This window comes from Lissotriton helveticus, chromosome 12 (assembly GCF_964261635.1).
Source record: "Lissotriton helveticus chromosome 12, aLisHel1.1, whole genome shotgun sequence".
Taxonomy (NCBI): Eukaryota; Metazoa; Chordata; class Amphibia; order Caudata; family Salamandridae; genus Lissotriton; species Lissotriton helveticus.
The window spans coordinates 826,459,891-826,481,179 of record NC_136073.1 but is presented as its reverse complement, the minus strand read 5'-3'; the positions used below and the strand labels follow the sequence as shown (position 1 = coordinate 826,481,179).

Below are 21,289 nucleotides of genomic sequence, written 5' to 3'. Positions count from 1 at the left end.
AAAGACTTCAGAAAACAGGAGGAGTGAAGGCAAAGATTTAAGGGTGACCCCGCAAAGAGCACCAAGTCCAACATTACTGATGAGTGTTCCTATTTTTTTTTTGTTTAAGAGCATCACTAGGGTGTAAAGGAGATGCAGCTGAAGACCATGTCATCCTCCTTTCCCACCCGAGGATCTTATACAACTTTCCTCCAAGGCTACATAAAAAAGAGCCATTCCATAGAGCCAGACATTGTGACCTGATTCTGTGCCAGAAAACTCTTTACTCGTTGTGGCAGGGGTTTTGCAAGAGCACCCAAGTTGGACCTGAGTGCCACCTCCTGGCCGTTCCTGAACAGTCAATGAGAGGCCTAGAACGCAGACCATAACTTTTATTGCCTACATTTTACACCTATCAATGCTCCTGTATTCTTTGTGGCATACGTTTTTAAATAGGAACATAGAATATTTAAAACCCATCATTTGGATGCTAATAATTCCCTAATTGCCCTAATCTAATGCACAGCAGAGGATCTCTAACTTAAGATCCAGTGTAACAGAGGACCAGAGACAGAAATAGGCAGGGATTGACAAAATAGAAGAGTGGGAGCAAAGAGAAAGAATCATGGCAGCAAGAGAGAGAATGGAGGGAGGAATGGTAAGTGAGAGGTAGGTGGAGTGGATGAGAACGTAAGACAATTGCAGAACAGTTGTCATGTTTCTTTTTCTGCAGTTGACATATTTGAAAATCACTGCATCAGCACCTTCCATTCACTATGTATAATTTTAACATACAACAATCTACAGTAATAGTAAATACATGTATGTAATGATCTGTATACATCATCTTTATACAGGTACCTATGCAGAATTTGAACATGTACCAGACGAGTCGATTGCTTTTTTAATATTGTTTTTCTTTATTAGCCTTGGACATTGAAACCTGACTACCGAAAAACGTTGCCTTCTGTATACTGTCCACTGAATATTAGAGGCCTACAATATAAACACATTCTTTGCTTACACCAGGGTCAACATTCTCTCTGCTGGCTATTTATGTGAGAATTAGAATTAATATATAAATATACATAATAACCAACCAACTCTTTGCTTAATAATAAATTGAATTTTACCACTGAAATACAATGTAAGCTGTGATTTTCATTCTGTCTAACCTATATTCAAGCTATAGTCATAATATGACAGTGCTTCAATATAAAAGCCTTGTACTTCTATTTGATTGAGTCGGGCAGATTTTCAGAGCTAAAGGAAGAGAGCTGGGAGAGACAGAGAAATAGATGTGATGGGTTCCTAAGTAAGACACCTGCTGTGACAAGGTAAAGCCAGGATCCGAATTTATCAGCGCTAATAAATAACTGCATATGTGATTTTTTTTTCCTACCCAAATGGGGTATAAAGTGTAGTTTCTTCCTCCCCGCACCAAAATCCGCATGCGCCTGTATGCACCATGCATTTGCTCTATAATTTTGAAATTTTTAATCTACTGACATTCACCTAGGTAAAATGGTGGCTCATGCCATAATTATGTCTTAAGTCGTGCTTCCGGTCCCTGTGCAATCGCGTTTGCTGAATGATCGCAAAAAAGCACACACCATTCATGATGCGGGACAGGGTGAAAAGTCTGCTCCCCTCAAACCCATGATAAATGTTGCCACTTCAAATCTGCTGTTATTTAGCTGAGAGAAAATGCCCAGTAAATACTGTGATGCGCAGGTTTTGGTGCAAAACGCACCAAAATCCGCATTTTGTGCCAATTTTAAGGGGGAATATTGGAATACATGTTTGTTATTGTGTGTGATAAATAGGCAATACCCCTACGGGGATCTCTTTACAGGCACCTTACTGGATAAAGAGGAAGAATACAATTAAAAAAAAAAAGTGCTTCTGTCTTTTGTCACTAGTGAGATTTTTATAAGCAATTTGATGTTTTATTGTGAACATTTGCAAACATATTTGGGATCGCTCGGCTAAAAGCTCACTTGATGGTAAAGGCATGATAATTGTTTGTATTTAACATCTTGGCTCAGTGTCCTTTGATAGCACGTGCTAACATACATGGCAAATTTGAGTGAAAAAGAGACAGAGGCCATTTTTGCTTGCATTTTACTAGTAGAACCACTCATTACAGCTGATGACTTTACGACGATGAAGAGTCTCTGGCCTCCTGCTGGCAGAAAGCAAAACTCGAGCATTGCAGGGCAGGCCAGCCAGGCTGGGATTCTTCGCTGTTTGGCCACTCTGCATGACAGGACTCTGCATGTTATGGGAGGGCTACATCATGGGATGGGAAAAGATGGTGCATGTAACCTGCACAGGGTTGCTTCTAGACGGGACGGATGGCGCTACAGCAGGGGGGACGGTGCCAGGGTTGTGTTAGACAGGACAAATGGCGCATGTGATGAACCTACAATTTTCAACTCAAGGTCAGGACACCTACTTTATACAGTGAACTGGAGGCCGGCTCAGGCCTATGCACTCTACTGCTTGCTTGCTAGCAGGTTCTACTCTGGTGTGGTGCAGCGCCTGTGTGTGTGTGTCAGTCTCTGACTGACTAAAGGGTTGACGTGCACACTACTATGTGTGTATGCGTGTGTATGTGTGTGTGTGTGTGAGAAGTAAAGCACTTTGATACCCTGCAGTGGTATGAGTAGCTGTTGCCATGGAAAGGCCTTCTTCCGCATCCATCATAATATGGAGGCACCGCCACCATATTATCTGCCTTTTCCGCCCGGCCGGCAATCCAACCGGCGGAAAAACGGCGGACGGTCTTCCCATCCGCCGCAGTGCCCCTCACCATACAAATATGGGGGGGGTGTCACAGGGACATATGGCGGGCGGATTGCAACAACTGGCACTGCTGTGGCCACCGCCGGTATGGCGGTGGCGATCCGCCCGTTATCATAATAGGCCCCTAAGTTTGACAGTTTCCTTGACAAAATCTTACAGAATGCTGATCACCTTGACTTCTTACGGCATCCCTCATCTCTTGAAGTATTTCATATGAGAAAGGAAATCATAAATGTCAGCAGACCAGGGCCTGAGCAGGTTTGGCATGCTTTCAATTGAAAGTCCCTATGTTCTATTTTGAATTCACACTTCTAGTTTTACCACTTTCAGTATTTAAACTCACAAGAATTCTACACAGGAATTTTCACAGCCGTCAATTTCTTCAAGGAGCTGGAAGGTTCCCTCTCTGCTATCTGTTTTCCAATTCGATTAGATCCCCTTTTGTGGCTGAGATTTTCTATACTCTTGGTATATTATATCTCATTTCTGATGTATTAAAATCTTCCAGCAAATCCTTGGTTCCATCTTTGACTCTCTGAGCCTTAAACTGAGTTTGTTTTCAGTGGTGGGTAATACTAACACCAGTCATTGCTGACGCACAGGTAGAAATCTCGCTACTCCTCAGTCATTTATTATTTTATTAGTGGAACAAACTCCTCCTTTGAGTGTCTGCTTCAGCAAAATAAAAAGGTTTTCTGATCGAGGCCAAAAATATTCACATTCAGGTCTGCCTTTAAAGCACTCGCCGCACCGGAAGTGAGATCCCATTAGCAGTGGCGGCTCGGAGCGTCGCCCTACTGCTTTGCAGCAGTGAAAGAAAGGAAAATTAAAATGCAAATAACTTGATGAAATGATCATTTTATTTGTTCCTTTTTGGCAGCAGGGGGGGCTGCTCTGCTCACAGAGCAGGGCAGGGGAGGAGTGGTGAGCACACTGAAGTGCACATGCCTCCTTAGCCTGCCCAATCGGGCCAGCCAAACAGTCATGCGCACTTAGCATGTTCTCTAACCATGCTGCATTACAGCCTGGGTGGAGGACATGCACAGGCCCCCAGTATCCATCTGAGCGCCAAACTATGGTGCTCAGACCAATCACAATGCTGTATTTCAGCGTTGTGATTGACTCTGGGGAGCCTGGCTGCTTCCTGTTCGGCAGACATGGAGGAAAGATGATGTGGGAGAGAGCAGCGAGGAGGTAAATGTCTTTTTGCTATTTACACCTCCTTACCCCCTCGCTCCCGGCCCCATCACTCATATCCATGAAGGCTGCCAGTACCCATTAGGCAGGCAGAATCACTATTTGTGCAGGACAGACTGCCACCATTACATGGGAAATTAAAGCCTCCAGTGACCTGAAGCTTTGATTGGATCTAAATGCTGCCCTAAGCCAATGTAAGTGTTCTTACTGTAGCCAGTTCAGACATAGCAACAATTTATTTCACTATTAATTCTATACTAAGGACATGGAACTGAATCACAAAACGTATAAAATGTACATATGCTAGTGATGAATGCAACAATTATTTTACCACAGTATTGTGTAAGCAGATTTGTTGAGGTGGGAAATTATGGCAAGGATATCTGTGCATATTCAATCAGACAGTTTGCTGTTGAGGTGTAGCACACCACAAAACTATATCCCCATATTGCAATAACACACCGTAATAACAGCAAAACAGCACAGCAACATAACATAAAAACATAATCATGCAACAATAACATTACAATAAATATACAACACAATATATTGCAACAAAACAGCAATTTGACAACACAATGACAACACAGAACACAACTTAACGAAACATCAAACTAATAAGCCACACCAACACAATACATTTATACACCAAACAAAAACAACACAACAGCAGTAATTTGCAAATCTGTTGTGCCATCTTATTTTTTATTTCTGGGTTCTGGTATTGTTCTATGCCATTGTGCTGTGATTTGGTGGTGTTTTTTGTGGTTTTGTATTTTGTTTTGTTTCTTTGCTTTGCTTCACATTGCTCCAGTATTATAAAAGGGTGCTATTGTATTGTATTCCAGTCCCTTTTATATGCAAGAGAAACACACCAAGGATTTGAGCAGTTTGTTGGAAGGGCGATGATATACCCATATATCATAAGGAATAAAGTACACATTTCCCTACAGTATAATGATATTACACAGCCAGGCATGCACTTATGGGTTTCCAGATCATAAAGTCTCAATAAGCTTTTGGTACAAGAGACAGAAAAGAAAAGAACTTAGGGCCAGATTTATTTCCTGTTGGACAGCCCCCTGTCTGTCAGGGTGACAGAATACATTATTTTGTTGTCCAGATGGAAGGACGACCCACAAGGTTTATAAATGACAGGAAAGCTGGATGTCATTTATAAAGGACTGCCATGAATCGCCATCACAGTGGTTCCACTCACTGCATTTCGCTGGTTGGTGCAGGGCTCCATTAGTAGGACGGCTCTCTGCACCAACCAGTTTTCCGTTTTTTATTTTCAGAAAGAAAATCCCAAAACTGGATTTTCTTTTGAAAATAAACATGAAAATTTTCCCCTCGCCGTTGGAGCACCCTACCATGGTGAAGGAAGCATTTAGCAGTTTTCACTGTCCCTTACTGTCAGAGTTTTCCTGGCAGTGACCGGCAATAAAAACTGTCCTCTAGCTCCACCCATCTAAATTAGGTGGAAAGAATTGGAAGACTGCCTCTGATGGCCCTTACTCTACAGGGCAGTCAGAGAGGTTTAATCACAGTGGAGACAGTATAGTATCTGCCATGATTAAACCTACAGTCTGCCTCCAAGTAAATATGGCAGGCAGACCATTGTCTTGGAGGTATGTGTACTACACTGCTGAAGAGTATACATACCACCAAGATGTAAATCAGACCTTTAATTTGCCTAATAGAAAACATGAACTGACAGCCTTTCCCACCTGGGATCTCAGTGTAGACTTGGAGTAAAATTTCATCCGTAATTTGTTTTTCAACTCATCAGACCCTTTATACCATAAACTAAAAAATGTATGGAGTTTTAGAAATTTACATTTTGTTCTGCCTTCAGTGGCGATCAAGTTGCAAAGATGTTGTGGTTGCCTATAACTGAAGGTTGTTTAAGAATATCACTAGGTTCTTGAAGGAAGGAGGGTCCTCAAAATGCAATTTAAGACTGAGAGTCACCTACCTGTGATTATTTTGACACGTAGGTGCCCCGAAAAGAGAAAAAGGACGCTGTGTTAGTAATTTGAAAGGGTATAAGAGCGTGCAGGGTAGTACACTCAATGGCACTATGTCAGAAAAGAAGGAGGAAATCAATGTTTGGCCTATTGTCTGCTCAGTTTATTCACTTCATATTACAAAAGCAGCAAAAAATGGTGCACATAGAGATTCCTTTTTCCTTCAGTAGACCTTTGTAAAGATTCTACATTGGGCTCTTTTGGTGTCCTTTTTGGGTCTTTATGAAAAATCTGTATACATTCATGAAATACTATGAAAACAAAAAACAAGGAATTGGTAGACTAAGAAAGGAAGTTAGAAGGTGAAAAGCAGACTGTATATTTTGAAAAGATAAACATTTGAAATTGAGCTTTCCATGTAATCAGAGGTTTAATCTCTCAAAGTGGTGACTAATTAAGAAGGTGTACCCCTTTCTTAATGTGCCATTAATTGTATGCTGTAGTAATTTTCTTTGATGAAGGTACTCTTTGGGTGTTGTGGCATAAAATACAATGGAAGGGTGCTGAATCATCCACAAACGAAGGGACCCCTAGAGAGAATCAAGAAAGTGTTGTTGGAGAGAGTGGAAAAAGCTTATAGTTCTAGTGTCGGTGTAATTGTCACAATTAAATAATACAAAAATCCGGTAATACAACACTCACACATTCACCAGAACAACTCCTAGAAAAAATGCAATGGTGGAATGGCTTTAAAAAGTCATAAGGTTAGAATGGATTTTAAAACTACAAAAGTGTGCTAGACCAGGCGAAAGAGTCTTGCTCGCATGCTAGAGATCGGTTGTGGGAAAAATGATTACCCAAATCCATGATCTGTTCAAAATTTCACCTCCCCCTCACACAAGGAACACCTTTATCGGGCTAGAATTTTGGCTCGTGCAGCAAATCTGGAAAATATGGCAACTCTTCAGGCAATGGCTGCTTTGTCCAACACCATGAAGGACTTAACAAAAATAATTTTGATAAGTGCTAACAACCCCTGGTCCACAAATCTTGCTGTAGCCAAGGAACATCTGCAGCTCGAGTTAGAGAACTGGGACACAATTAAGTTCAATTATACCAGCATCAAATCTACAATGAGAAAACGGCAGTACTGCCGGTCACGAGACCTGGAAAAGGAAGCCTTACCAGCAAAGGCCCTGCAAGAATCTCTACAAGTGCCACAACTGAACAACGCAGCCAAACCTGCCCCCACATGGCAGTGGTAAAATTCACTTTAAATCAGATTCTATCAGCAAGGTTGGTCCCACTCCCAATCAGAGAACTGAATGCATCTTAGAGATTCCTTGAAAACATGATTGGCTGTAGACTTTTAATTATTGAAGGGAATCCTTAGCACATATATAACTCTGTTGCCCGGCATTATTACATGCCCGTCTAATGTTATTGAGGCCCATCTTTCAACGGCATGGGACTCATTTAGCTAAGGAGTCCGTGTCCCTTCTATACTGTCCGGAAACAGTGTCTGAAATGGCAAAGCTTCGGAAATTCATAATGCAAGCCTGTAACTTGTCAAAGAATGCGAACTACCAACAGATTCAGCAGTAAAACTGCCCAGCTGTCATTGCAGTGAGGGTTGGCACCAGAAGGGCTTGTATTAATGCAATAATCTCTTATCAACCCTGCCAGCTGATTACCATATAGTGATACATCCTGTATTTGAAATGTCAAAGTTCTCAGATTTTTCGGTGGTTATAGTTTTCAATCTGACACAAATAACCTGCATTTTCCTTCCATCTGTATTTTAGGTGCCAAACAAGCCCAGCTCGACCTTGAGTAGAACGGGTTTATGAACCTGGTTGCAGTTTATAAGCTACACACCGTTTGTGACTTAACAACGCACTTCAATTTCTTGGCTTGTATTGTCGACATTATAAAAGTAACACACTGTCTGGAACTTAACTTTGCACTTTAAAACCATGGTCTGCTTTGCCTGTACTTTACAAGCTTGCCCCACTAAGGGCTTCGCTTAACACTGCAGTCAGACTGATCTCAGGAGCTAAAAGAAATAACCACGGGGCCTATTAGCAACAAATAGCAATATGTATCACTAAATGCGCTTAGCGCATCTTTTTTTAACACCGCCTATCGCCGGAAACTATCTCAGAGATAACGTGCTATTAGCAATGTTTATCTCCAATGCGATGAAATATCCGGCGATAGCGGCGAAATACGAGAATATCGCTGGAAATCCAGCGATATTCTCGCATTAACGCCAATGGGGGCTCAATCTGATAATCGACCCCCCATTGACTATACAGGTAAGTCAACTTTTTAGCAGGCGTTAGGTTATAGTTGGATTATTCTTTTCACTTTGTATGTGAGCTATACAGAGCAGCAAACATGTTTAGTTGAATACATTTCAAACGTGCTCCAGTATTTCACCTACCTTGATGAGTCATAATTTATCGGTGCAAATCTCTGTCTACAAATGTTAATAGATAGAGATTAGTGTCAAATCCCATAGGAGATTGCAAGGGAAGACCCATGTACCACCCATGGAATGCTTCCTTAACGCAAAGTAGCACATAGTGCACTTTGCATTTCTTTAGGCAACCTCCATTACAAATCGTGATTTGCTTTGGAAAGTAAATCTCAGAACAACACTTTACATCAGGTTTGCGTCATTCTTCTAACCCAATACCAGCACCATGTGCTAGTCTTACATATCTCCATGTATGTATGTCATGTTGACAATGTGTAACATGTAAGTGTAGAATGTGTGACAGTCACATTGAACATGTGGGAGGAGTATGTAATTTGGCCAAGAGTAATCTTTGAAATCGGGAATGATCTTATGTGTTGTATACTGAAATACATTGTTATTGAACAATTCATAGAAGTTATCAATCATTATTCAATTCATTGCAGGGCAAAAACACAGTGCTTCCCATTTTTTTTCAGAAAGGTTTATCTATGGCATTGAATTTTGCTTTTAACTTTTTTCAGTGCTTCTTTCACATCATTGTTTCTGACACTATAAACAAACGGGTTCAACATAGAATTCACCATAGTGTACATTACACTTATCCCCATATCTTTCTCCAGGGAGTAGACTGAGGGTGGACGGACGTATGTAAAAAGCACAGGAGCATAAAACAGGACAGTGGACGTTAGGTGGGAAAAGCAGGTGGAAAAAGCTTTTGTCCTTCCCTCAGAAGACTTGATCTTGAGAATGACCATTGCAATCCGAACATAAGAGATGAGAATACAAAGAAGAGGGGCACCCAAAATCACAGTTGTCTCAGTGAAGAGGACAAGCTCATTAGCAGTAGTATCTGAACATGAGAGCTTCAGAAGAGGTGGAAGATCACAAAAGAAGTGATGGATTTCATTGGAGCCACAATAGTACAACTTGGAGGCCAAGACACTGTGTATTGATGAATGAAGAGAGACGATCACCCAGGCACAGAGCACCAGCGACACACAGACCCGTCTTGTCATGATCTGCATGTAATGCAGAGGGTGACATATTGCCATATATCGATCAAAGCCCATAATCCCCAACAAAAAACTGCCCATATTGCCAAATGAGAGGAAGAAATGCAACTGGATGATGCAAGCAGCAAAGGAAATTGCCTTTTTTACTGACAGCAGGTCCACCAACAGTTTTGGAACTGTTAAGGAGGTGAAACAGATGTCAACACAGGCCAGGATACTCAAAAAGAAGTACATTGGCGTGTGGAGTCTTGAGTCTATCCTGATAATAATAAAGATGGTGAGGTTTCCCAGTAGGATGACTGTGTACATGGCGAGGAAGACAAAGAATAGAAGGATCTGCTGGTCCGGGTGACTAGAAAATCCAAGGAGAATGAATTCTGAAGCAGAGCTCTGGTTTCGTCCCTCCATTTCACGTGAATCTGTAAAGGCCGAAATAGAATTTACTTATCGTCCAGCACCCAGATCTCCCACAATGCACTGCTCATGACTTCATACATTATATGAAAGAAGGCTTGGAAAATGACATCACCAGTGGCAGCTGGTTAACTTTGAGAGGGTACAGATGAAAATACCTTCATCTAATATGATTAATCAAGTGAGCACATCTAGCATCCACTAGTTGGAGTTGGTTCAAAAATTTGTAAAAAACCAGGACTAATTGCTGTATTTTATAACACAACTTCCTCATAATTCGGCAGCAAATTCAAAGGTTCTTAATAAACTATTGCAACATTTTTGTAGTATGTCAGACAAGCCTTACCCTTGTAAAGGAGTGTTAGAGGTCACCTTTCATAAGAACAATTGTGGCAAAATACTGGAATTTTTCACCACAATTCACTGAACAAAGCTATATATGTTAGAGGCACTTAAAAATACAGTGAGGCATTATTACAAGACCCATCTTTTTGTAAATGTCTAATGCATTTTTTTTGTTCCGAAGTTTTATATAGCGCAAACTTGAACTGAAATCGGGTATTAGAGCACTTTACATGAGTAACAGTTACGTTACATTAGGCACAGAGAAATTAAGGGCTAGATGTAGGTAATTTGAATTTACAGATTCGAAAAAAACGAATCTTACCGATTTGGTATTTTTGAATCGGTAAATGCTATGTAGATAAAAAATATCGGTAAAAATTACCAAATCGTTAAGTTTCGGTAATTACCGAATCGGTAATTACCGATTCGGCCTGGAGGCCCATAGGAATGAATGTCAATTATCGAATCGGTAATTACCGATTCCGTAAAATAGGGAAAGAGTCAAGGGTGGCAGGGTGTCACTTTGACACCCTGTTGCACCCCTGAATAGTGCTTGTGTGCACACGTGGCACACATACATGCCCTGAGGGCATGTATGTCTGTCAAATGGCACAGGTGTAAATGCACAGATTTGCATTTACAGAGGTATTCGTTATTTACCACCAACTAATAGTTGGTGGCAAATAACGAATCCTGTAAGCACAGAAGCACTCTTCAAAGTGCTTCCTACATTTCATTTACCGATTCGGTAGATACCGAATCGGTAAATGACGATTCGGTAAATACCGAATCGGTAAATACCGATTCGGTAAATTTGCCACCTACATAGGAAAAGCCTATTACTGGTCGGTAACGGCCGATTTCGGCCGTTACCGACCGGTAATGGCTAACCCTGGGCGCCCGAATCGGCTACGCCCACGGAGTAGGCGTAGTGTTGCCTCCTACGCATTTTGCGTAGACAGCGTAGCCGGCAACACTACGCCCACTCCGTGTGCGTAGCCGAGTCGGCCGCCACCCGCCTCCCTCCCGCCCTCCCGCCCTCCCCTACATACATTTTTTAAGCAAAATACCCTTAATAAAGCAATTTTAAAGCATTTACGGTGTCCGGGGCTCGTCCGGGGCTCCCTCTTGGAATAGCGTCCCTTCATAGATACCAATGCGCATGCGCGGGCGGCCGCGCATGCGCATTTCTCGGGAGAACGCATGCACATTGGTATCCATGACGACGCTATTCCAAGAGGGAGCCCCGGACGAGCCCCGGACACGGTAAATGCTTTAAAATTGCTTTATTAAGGGTATTTTGCTTAAATAATGTATGTAGAGGAGAGCGGGAGGGAGGTGCGTAGTGGGGCTACGCGGAGTGCGGGAGTGGGCGTAGCTTCTCGACCATTCCGCGTAGCTCCGCGGAGCCCCACTACGCCCGGGCTTAGTAATGGCCTGCCTACATCTGGCCCTAAGTGATTTGCCCAGAATCACAGGATGTTGAGCGTCATTGCAGACTCGCACCCGGTTCCCCAGATTTGAGATTGACCGCCTTAGCCATTAGGCTACATCCTCTCCCCACTTTGCTACCTCAAAGGAGATTCTCAATCATATCACACATTATGACTGATTTTTTACATGAAAATGACAACAGTGAAAAGGGAGAAGAGTTAGGCATCGCATGGTGTATAGCAAAGTATTTTAATGTAGATAAATCCTACAGGCCAATGCAGCAATTGTACTTCTCAAATGCATAGAGATTTTAGGAGCAGATAGATTACAACGATTGTTTATGCTAAGGCCTCACAGAACATTATTGATATAGATCATTGCGTCCACACAGGACATGAAATAACAGACATAGCAATAACTGCCCTCTGGGACTAAGCAACTAAAATCAGCAGCAAGTCTCTAAAACTCACAGTGAATTATCCCTCAACTACCATCATTAAGTATATTTCATCAATTCTCACCAAATCATCAGTTGACAGACTATGAAATACACGATTTCACTTTGCCTAAATAAGTTAAAATCATCTCAGACAAAGGGGCCAATTACGATGTCGGGCGGATTGCCTCCGCCAGGCTGGCTGTAGCCACCGCCAGCCTGGCGGGGGCAATCCGCCCGACATCCATTCCCGAATTCCCCCCGCCATATGAACATGGCTGGGGGACTGCGGCGGACGGACCGACCGTCCGCCGCTTTTCCGCCCCGGTCGCCTGGCGGCCGGGGCGGAGAATGTTTAATATGGTGGCGGTGTCTCATAGACACTGCCAGCCATATTAGTATGGGCTGTCAGTCATGCCTTTCCGTGGCGGCAATACCGCCACGGAAAGGCATGTGGTCTTCACTCTGGGGGCCCCCTGCGGGCCCCCAGAGTGGAGGAGGGGTGGGGGCTGCACACGGGGGGTACCATAAGAACAATTGTGGCAAAATACTGGAATTTTTCACCACAATTCACTGAACAAAGCTATATATGTTAGAGGCACTTAAAAATACAGTGAGGCATTATTACAAGACCCATCTTTTTGTAAATGTCTAATGCATTTTTTTTGTTCCGAAGTTTTATATAGCGCAAACTTGAACCGAAATCGGGTATTAGAGCACTTTACATGAGTAACAGTTACGTTACATTAGGCACAGAGAAAGTAAGGGCTAGATGTAGGTAATTTGAATTTACAGATTCGAAAAAAACGAATCTTACCGATTTGGTATTTTTGAATCGGTAAATGCTATGTAGATAAAAAATCGGTAAAAATTACCAAATCGTTAAGTTTCGGTAATTACCGAATCAGTAATTACCGATTCGGCCTGGAGGCCCATAGGAATGAATGTCAATTATCGAATCGGTAATTACCGATTCCGTAAAATAGGGAAAGAGTCAAGGGTAGCAGGGTGTCACTTTGACACCCTGTTGCACTCCTGAATAGTGCTTGTGTGCACATGTGGCACACATACATGCCCTGAGGGCATGTATGTCTGTCACATGGCACAGGTGTAAATGCACAGATTTGCATTTACAGAGGTATTCATTATTTACCACCAACTAATAGTTGGTGGCAAATAACGAATCCTGTAAGCACAGAAGCACTCTTCAAAGTGCTTCCTACATTTCATTTACCGATTCGGTAGATACCGAATCGGTAAATGACGATTCAGTAAATACCGAATCGGTAAATACCAATTCGGTAAATTTGCCACCTACATAGGAAAAGCCTATTACTGGTCGGTAACGGCCGATTTCGGCCGTTACCGACCGGTAATGGCTAACCCTGGGCGTCCGAATCGGCTACGCCCACGGAGTAGGCGTAGTGTTGCCTCCTACGCATTTTGAGTAGACAGCGTAGCCGGCAACACTACGCCCACTCCGTGAGCGTAGCCGAGTCGGCCGCCACCCGCCTCCCTCCCGCCCTCCCCTACATACATTATTTAAGCAAAATACCCTTAATAAAGCAATTTTAAAGCATTTACCGTGTCCGGGGCTCATCCGGGGCTCCCTCTTGGAATAGCGTCCCTTCATAGATACCAATGCGCATGCGCGGCCGGCCATCCAAGAGGCCAAGAAAGTTTTTTTCTCACAACGCATACTGACAGCAGAATGCCAGCCTCGCGAAATCTTTGCAACAGTCCATGAGTTAGCTATGTCAGATAGGCCCTCACCCGCGATTATTCCCTCCCAGTCATTGTGCAACTCATTGAATGAGTTTTTTATTGACAACGTTGCACAAATAAAAGCACATATCCCGTCTCCGTCAAATCCTTTTTTAGATTGTTCTTCGCCACAAAACACCCAGTGCATCACTTTTATTCCTGAGTTAACCAGTGAATCTTTGTCCCCGCTTCTTAAGCGTATAAAATCGGGGTCTCCGTCCGATGCGAGTCCGGCCCGCATTCTGGCTCAGGTGTTTTTGGCCTGTCCTGTCCCTGCCCTTACTGTGATAAATGATACTTTCTCTAAAGGCCTAGTTCCTACTGTATTTAAATCTGCCACTATCATTCCTATACTAAAGAAGCCTGGGGCTGATCCCTCCTCCCTAATTAATTATCGTCCTATATCCCTGCTTCCTTACCTGGGAAAGGTGGCTGAGGCGCATGTTTCCCAGGTGTTTAGCTCCTTTATTGAGGACAGTAATTACCTGGCCCCATGTCAAGCTGGCTTCCGACCACGACACTCAACCGAGAAGGTGGTGATCTCGGTCATGGACCAACTTTGGGAAGGACTCGACGCCAACACCCCCAAAATATTGGTCTTATTAGACTTATCCGCCGCCTTTGACACTGTGGACCATGACATCCTGTTATCACGTGTCAGGGCGGCGGGGATAGGGGGGTTGGCACTAGCCTGGGTCGAGTCTTTCCTGATGAATCGCACTCAGACAGTTCACCTAGGCACCTTTTCGGCTCCTCAGCGCAATGTCAACTGTGGTGTTCCCCAGGGGTCTGCTCTTTCTCCTTTATTATTTAATCTTTATATCTTTCCACTGGTGTTTGCTTTACAGAATATGGAGGTCACTGTATACAATTATGCAGATGATCTACAACTCATTTTTGATCTTTCTTCTCCCTCAGGAGTTGGCAGTTCCCAGTCCGTCATGCTATTTATCCGAGACTGGATGAACATCAATCAGTTAAAACTTAATCCGGATAAAACAGAACTTGTGATGACGGGCGGTGCTGCCAACCCCTGGTCCCCTTCCTTTTGGCCCCCTTCACTTGGGTCCCCCCCTCTCCCTTCTTGTTCAGTTAAAACACTTGGGATTATGCTTAATAATCAATTAACACTTCATTCACATATTAATTCGGTGGTTTCTTCCTGTTTCTTTACACTTCGAGTGATCCGGAAGGTTGCCAGGTTTTTCTCTGCCTCTGCATTAAAACTTATTTTAATGGCCATGGTCATGTCAAAGATTGACTATGGCAACATTATTTATAATGGAGCCCCTGCTTACGCCCTACAGCGGCTGCAGTTGATACAAAATCAGGCTGCTTGACTGGTCTTTGGCTTATCTAGGTCCCATCATTCGACCCCACTGCTCAGGAGCCTTCATTGGCTCCCTATAAAACAACGAGCCAGGTTCAAATTAGGGTGTCTAACTTATCAAGCAAGAGCGGGTACTGCCCCTGCCTTCATCAATTCGGCAATCTTTCCTTACGTTCCCCTTAGAGACCTTCGCTCTTCGAGCCTGGCCTTACTAACCACGCCCCGTTTTAAAAAGAAGCGGGCAGGGGGGCAGAAGTTTGCTGTACTTGCACCCACTTTTTGGAATGACCTCCCCTTACCATTAAGACTCTCCTCCTCCTATATGGAGTTTCGGAAGTCACTAAAAACATTATTATTTCAGCAGGCTTTTGGCACTTAGTTCTCTTCTTTGTTTCCTCCTAGGGACCTCACTAGCGCCATGAAACTGATTCAGTGTACGTGCGCTCTACAAGTATTTTTAAATTCAAATTTCTCGGGAGAAATGCGCATGCGCGGCCGCCCGCGCATGCGCATTGGTATCCATGACGACGCGATTCCAAGAGGGAGCCCCGGACGAGCCCCGGACACGGTAAATGCTTTAAAATTGCTTTATTAAGGGTATTTTGCTTAAATAATGTATGTAGAGGAGAGCGGGAGGGAGGTGCGTAGTGGGGCTACGCGGAGTGCGGGAGTGGGCGTAGCTTCTCGCCCATTCCGCGTAGCTCCGCGGAGCCCCACTACGCCCACTACGCCCGGGCTTAGTAATGGCCTTCCTACATCTGGCCCTAAGTGATTTGCCCAGAATCACAGGATGTTGAGCGTCATTGCAGACTCGTACCCGGTTCCCCAGATTTGAGATTGACCGCCTTAGCCATTAGGCTACATCCTCTCCCCACTTTGCTACCTCAAAGGAGATTCTCAATCATATCACACATTATGACTGATTTTCTACATGAAAATGACAACAGTGAAAAGGGAGAAGAGTTAGGCATCGCATGGTGTATAGCAAAGTATTTTAATGTAGATAAATCCTACAGGCCAATGCAGCAATTGTACTTCTCAAATGCATAGAGATTATAGGAGCAGATAGATTACAACGATTGTTTATGCTAAGGCCTCACAGAACATTATTGATATAGATCATTGCGTCCACACAGGACATGAAATAACAGACATAGCAATAACTGCCCTCTGGGACTAAGCAACTAAAATCAGCAGCAAGTCTCTAAAACTCACAGTGAATTATCCCTCAACTACCATCATTAAGTATATTTCATCAATTCTCACCAAATCATCAGTTGACAGACTATGAAATACACGATTTCACTTTGCCTAAATAAGTTAAAATCATCTCAGACAAAGGGGCCAATTACGATGTCGGGCGGATTGCCTCCGCCAGGCTGGCTGTAGCCACCGCCAGCCTGGCGGGGGCAATCCGCCCGACATCCATTCCCGAATTCCCCCCGCCATATGAACATGGCTGGGGGGACTGCGGCGGACGGAAAGACCGCCCGCCGCTTTTCCGCCCCGGTCGCCTGGCGGCCGGGGCGGAGAATGTTTAATATGGTGGCGGTGTCTCATAGACACCGCCAGCCATATTAGTATGGGCTGTTAGTCATGCCTTTCCGTGGCGGCAATGCCGCCACGGAAAGGCATGTGGTCTTCACTCTGGGGGCCCCCTGCGGGCCCCCAGAGTGAAGGAGGGGTGGGGGCTGCACACGGGGGGTACCTGTGGTACCCCCCCACATTTGCATAAACAAAGCGGAAGGCACCGCACGGTGCCTGCCGCTTTGTTTATGCAAATGCAGAAATGCATTTCTAGCATTGTGGCGGGCGGTGCTGAGAGTACCGCCCGCCACAATGCTAGAAATGCAGGATGTGCCCGCCACTGTGGTGGGCACATCCTAATGCCCCCCACGGGACCCCCGCCCTTATGGCGGGCGGCCCCAATCCCCGCTAGGATGACGGGCGGACTTCATCCTAATGGACCCCTTAGTTTTCATTTTCAGGAATTCCATCCAGTAATGTTATTTTTTTCTCCTGAAATGGCAGATTTTCATTTTACATTTTCCACACATACTCATATGTACCCTGTTACATATTGAAAGAATACTAGCAAGAAAGACACAATATGTGCTGAAGCGTGAGGGTGTTGAAGAATATCCACAAGCCCCACCCCAGGATTCAGGATCTAGGAAACTCATGAAGCATGATAGGTACCACATGATGAAGAATGGGGTTGCCTAGTGTTTCCCTATGCCTGAGAGCTAACTCTATGCATTCTAGGTGACTTGTAGGGCAATAAGCATCATACTCTACCAACTGCCAGAGTTGGCACTACCAGATTTTCTCTGTATTTCTGCAGGTTTGCACCTATGTGCTTTATCTCTTATGCTCTCTCCGCCTCACACTCCTTTCTCTTCCGTACACTCCCTGTTACACCCACTCTCGTGCCCACCTTACCCTCTGCTTATCCTCTGCCTTACCAATCTCATCCTCCCCTCTCCCTGCCATGGCGTCCTCTTCGTCTCTTGGTCTCACCCTAATATTACTCTCATCTTCCCCTCTTCTCTCTCTTTCCATCTTACCATCGTTTTACTGTGTGTTAGTCTCCTCTATCTCTCTTCACCTCACGGTTATGTCTACACTTATTCTTTTCTTTCCACAACACTCCTCTCTTTCTCTTTCTCCCTACTCTCACACTCTGCTTCCCCCCTCCTGTGTTTTTCACTCACCCTTTCCTTCTCTCCACCTCTGCGCCCTCCCTCTCTCTACCTCCCTATCCTCCCTCTCTCTCTCTGCCTCCCACTCTTCCCTCTTCCTATATCTTTCCTATCACCCTCTGTCTGCTTTACCTTCTCTCTTCACCTCCTCTTCTTTCTCAACTTTATCTTTGACTCTCTCAACCTCCCCCTCTTCTGTCAGCTTCAACCTTCCTGCTGCTGCATACAGACAGTGTAATGATGTTGTATATATAAAGAAAGCTTACACTGCAAATGTACCAGCCAGTGTCTGTGTAATTCTGAAGGTGCACATGGGTTTTAACTGTTTTTTTTAACAGTAGCAGCACCAAAATCTGGATTATATAGAGCGTGCTCAAGATAACTCACAAGACCTGGGGGCTAAGTGTATTAAAAAAAATAATAATAAGGAGCTGTGCAACCATATAAAAGTGTAAATAGTACCTACAGTGTTACATTAACTCCCAAGTATGTGTCATGACAATTAGAACAGCAATTGAAGTTTTCAAACTGAGCAGAATGCACCAAACATCAAATGTGGGCCTAGATCTTCCCAAAGTTGCCCACTGAGGGAAGAGTAGATCTTCTAAGGTTGACAACTGGGTTTCCCATGTGCTGGCTGGGTTCTCAGACAATAATTGGCTGTCAGTTTCTTGAGCAATATGCATTTCAAGGGGAAGAAAGAGGACATGTCAGCTCATGTGAGAGCCTTAAAAAGGAACTGTCTCTCCTGAATTATGACTATCATGTTCTTACCTTTTTTCCTGTTCTCTTACTCTCTCCTACTAGTCTCTACTATTTTCATCAAACCCCCTTTCTCAATATGTTTGACACAATATTCTGTCCACACAATATTTTTGGTTCTGTATTGTGTCAGTGATCCACTTTATAACACTTGTTACTGCTCTTCTCCTCTATAATTAACCCTCTGGCATACTTCTCTTCCTTTCTACTCACTCATTTAGTCTCCTTTCATCCACTCCTTTCCTTACCAATCCTTTGTCTTATCCTTCCTTTTCTTTTTCCTTACCCTCATCTTTTCTCTCCTCACGCTCTCCTTTAATTACTCTCCATTTCTCATCTTTGTCTCTCATTGCCATTTCCACCAGTCCAGGTTCCAAAACTTGTGACAATTTTCACTACCCATTACCCTTTATTACACCAACTTTAAATGCTATGGCCATGGCAAACAATACCACCACATCCAGAATTTGCAAATTAAGCAGTAGTTAATAACATTCGGTAGTCTAAAAGAGTTATGCACTCTACAGTTCAAAATGCTCCAAAATATCACATTCATTTGAAGTTCATTAACATCACTGATTACATCATCCAACCTTCTGCTCCTCAAACTACTCTATAAACAGCAAGATCATAAAAATAAAAAAGTGAGTAGTAAAGGTCTCACAAACTGAACAGATTGGCTCTGTCTCTATATACGTGTGTACATTTACGAAATAGAAACAGTGTAGTACTGGGGATAAGTCTGATTCAGTAGTATAAATGTTGTATGGTGCACAATTTAGCTACCTGAAGATTTAAGTTGAATCAGTACTTCATTTTAGCAAGGTAAAGATTGAGGGCAACTATTGTGAGTGGCCGACACACACATTTAAATAGGTTGAGGATTAAATCAGAGGTCTGTGCGAAAAGCTTCTCCTCAGAATACATTACTCACATGCAGATTTCTGTAGTTCTTACGTACTGCAATAAGCAATTTCTCCAATACTGGAGATTTATAAAGTACAGATATGTATTTCCATAAGTTTGGTGAAAATTCGGATCTATTATACATTGTACATTGTTGTAGAATGTAAGGGCATGGAGGGGTCACGAGGAGTCCCTGGTGCGACCCCAGATTGCCCCTTGCAGCCCCTGGCCTCAGAGATGGCAACATCAGTAGTACCAGGAACACAGGGTCAGCTCGTCCTTATGAACATTCGGTCCACTTTCCTTGTTTTCTGTCAATTGGTTTATGACACTGATAATGAATAGTATTCCAACTTACATGTGACATTACTAATTTAAACATGGGTGTGAAAAAAGGATCACTAAATGTTTGGAAGGACTATTATTTAGGAACAAGGGTTTTGAATAAAATGGACTGACAACAATTGTTACTGACAATAAGAGTTACTGACTATGGATAAACAGTAAAAAGTGAAAAGGAACATATCATCAAGAAGATATTTTATTAAAAAATATATTTTTATTTTTATTTTTATTTGGGATCTGGTTTAAACATTCATTGCCGATCCAGCATTGATTATCGTAGTGTGTATTTAATGCTTATTATGTATCACAATACAATTCAGTGAATATATACATTTCATAAATAGATTCAAGTAAATACAAAAGATAATATATATATAAAAAGGTACATTTTATAATCACAAAAACATGGCTAAAGATAATTTGACTTTGCAATGTCAAATTATCTTTAGCCACCCTTGTAGGTCTTCCCCCCTACCGATACGTTATTTACCAAATCGGTATTCCCCATACATTCCTATGGGCCTGGAGGCCCATAGGAATGAATGGGGAATACCGATTCGGTAAATACCGAATCGGTATTTACCGAATTTTACAGATTCGGTAAAAATTACCGAATTAATACCTACATACCATTTACCCTTTTTAAAATACCGATTCGGTAAAATTTGGTATTTTAGTATCGGTAAATAATATTTACCTACATCTGGCCCTAAGTACCTATTTATGAAAAAGAGGATTGGAAAAACATATCAATGTTACATCTAGGACATGGATAAAGCAGCTGCAGATATGCAGCATCGTCTTGTGAGCTGCTGGACCATTGTTAAATAAAAAGAAAAATAACATATGTGAAAGAGGAAAACTTTATGCTTTGCATTAAAAACAGCACTATTCCCCTCAAGCTTCTGTCATTGAAGGGGACTTCTTTTTAAGCAAGTCTGCCACTGGCTAGGACTTCTCTTTGAACACGTGTGCACATTGTGCACACAAAAAGTATGTAATTCACAGTGAGTGAAGCCAATTGCTGAAGTGGTCTGACTTCTTGCCTCATGCTGTTTGCAGTGGTGAGAAAAAGGACAAGGGAACCCAACTCACTAAGGAACCTGGGTGGGTACATTATTTTCAGAAACAGTGGTTCCTGTGGAATAATAGAATCAATATAGATAATAAGGTGCGCAATCGCAATAGAAGGGTTAAAATGATGTCAGAGAGTGAAGAAACCACATACACCTATGGTTTTAGTTTGATACAATCATATTTTACAAACAAAATTACAATGAAAAAGTAAAATGTGCGTAGTGTCCCTAGTGAGAAACAGGAACCTAAAATATTGGTGACATAATTGTGACAGTATTTTACAAGGTTTCCAAGGTATTCCAAAAAGTCGACCATTTAGCAG

The 21,289-nt window shown here is 42.9% G+C and overlaps 1 protein-coding gene across 1 annotated transcript; it reads right to left on the bottom strand.

Moving 5' to 3' along the window:
- Positions 1 to 8,921: 8,921 nt before the first annotated feature.
- LOC144798160 (olfactory receptor 1f45-like) lies at positions 8,922 to 9,860 on the bottom strand. Its single transcript, XM_078668906.1, has one exon. The coding sequence runs from the start codon at positions 9,858 to 9,860 to the stop codon at positions 8,922 to 8,924; it is 939 nt and encodes a 312-aa protein (XP_078525032.1).
- Positions 9,861 to 21,289: the final 11,429 nt, after the last annotated feature.

Excerpts from the sequence above, each read along its gene's own strand:
- LOC144798160 (XM_078668906.1), bottom strand. The coding sequence starts at position 9,860 with ATGGAGGGACGAAACCAGAGCTCTGCTTCAGAATTCATTCTCCTTGGA.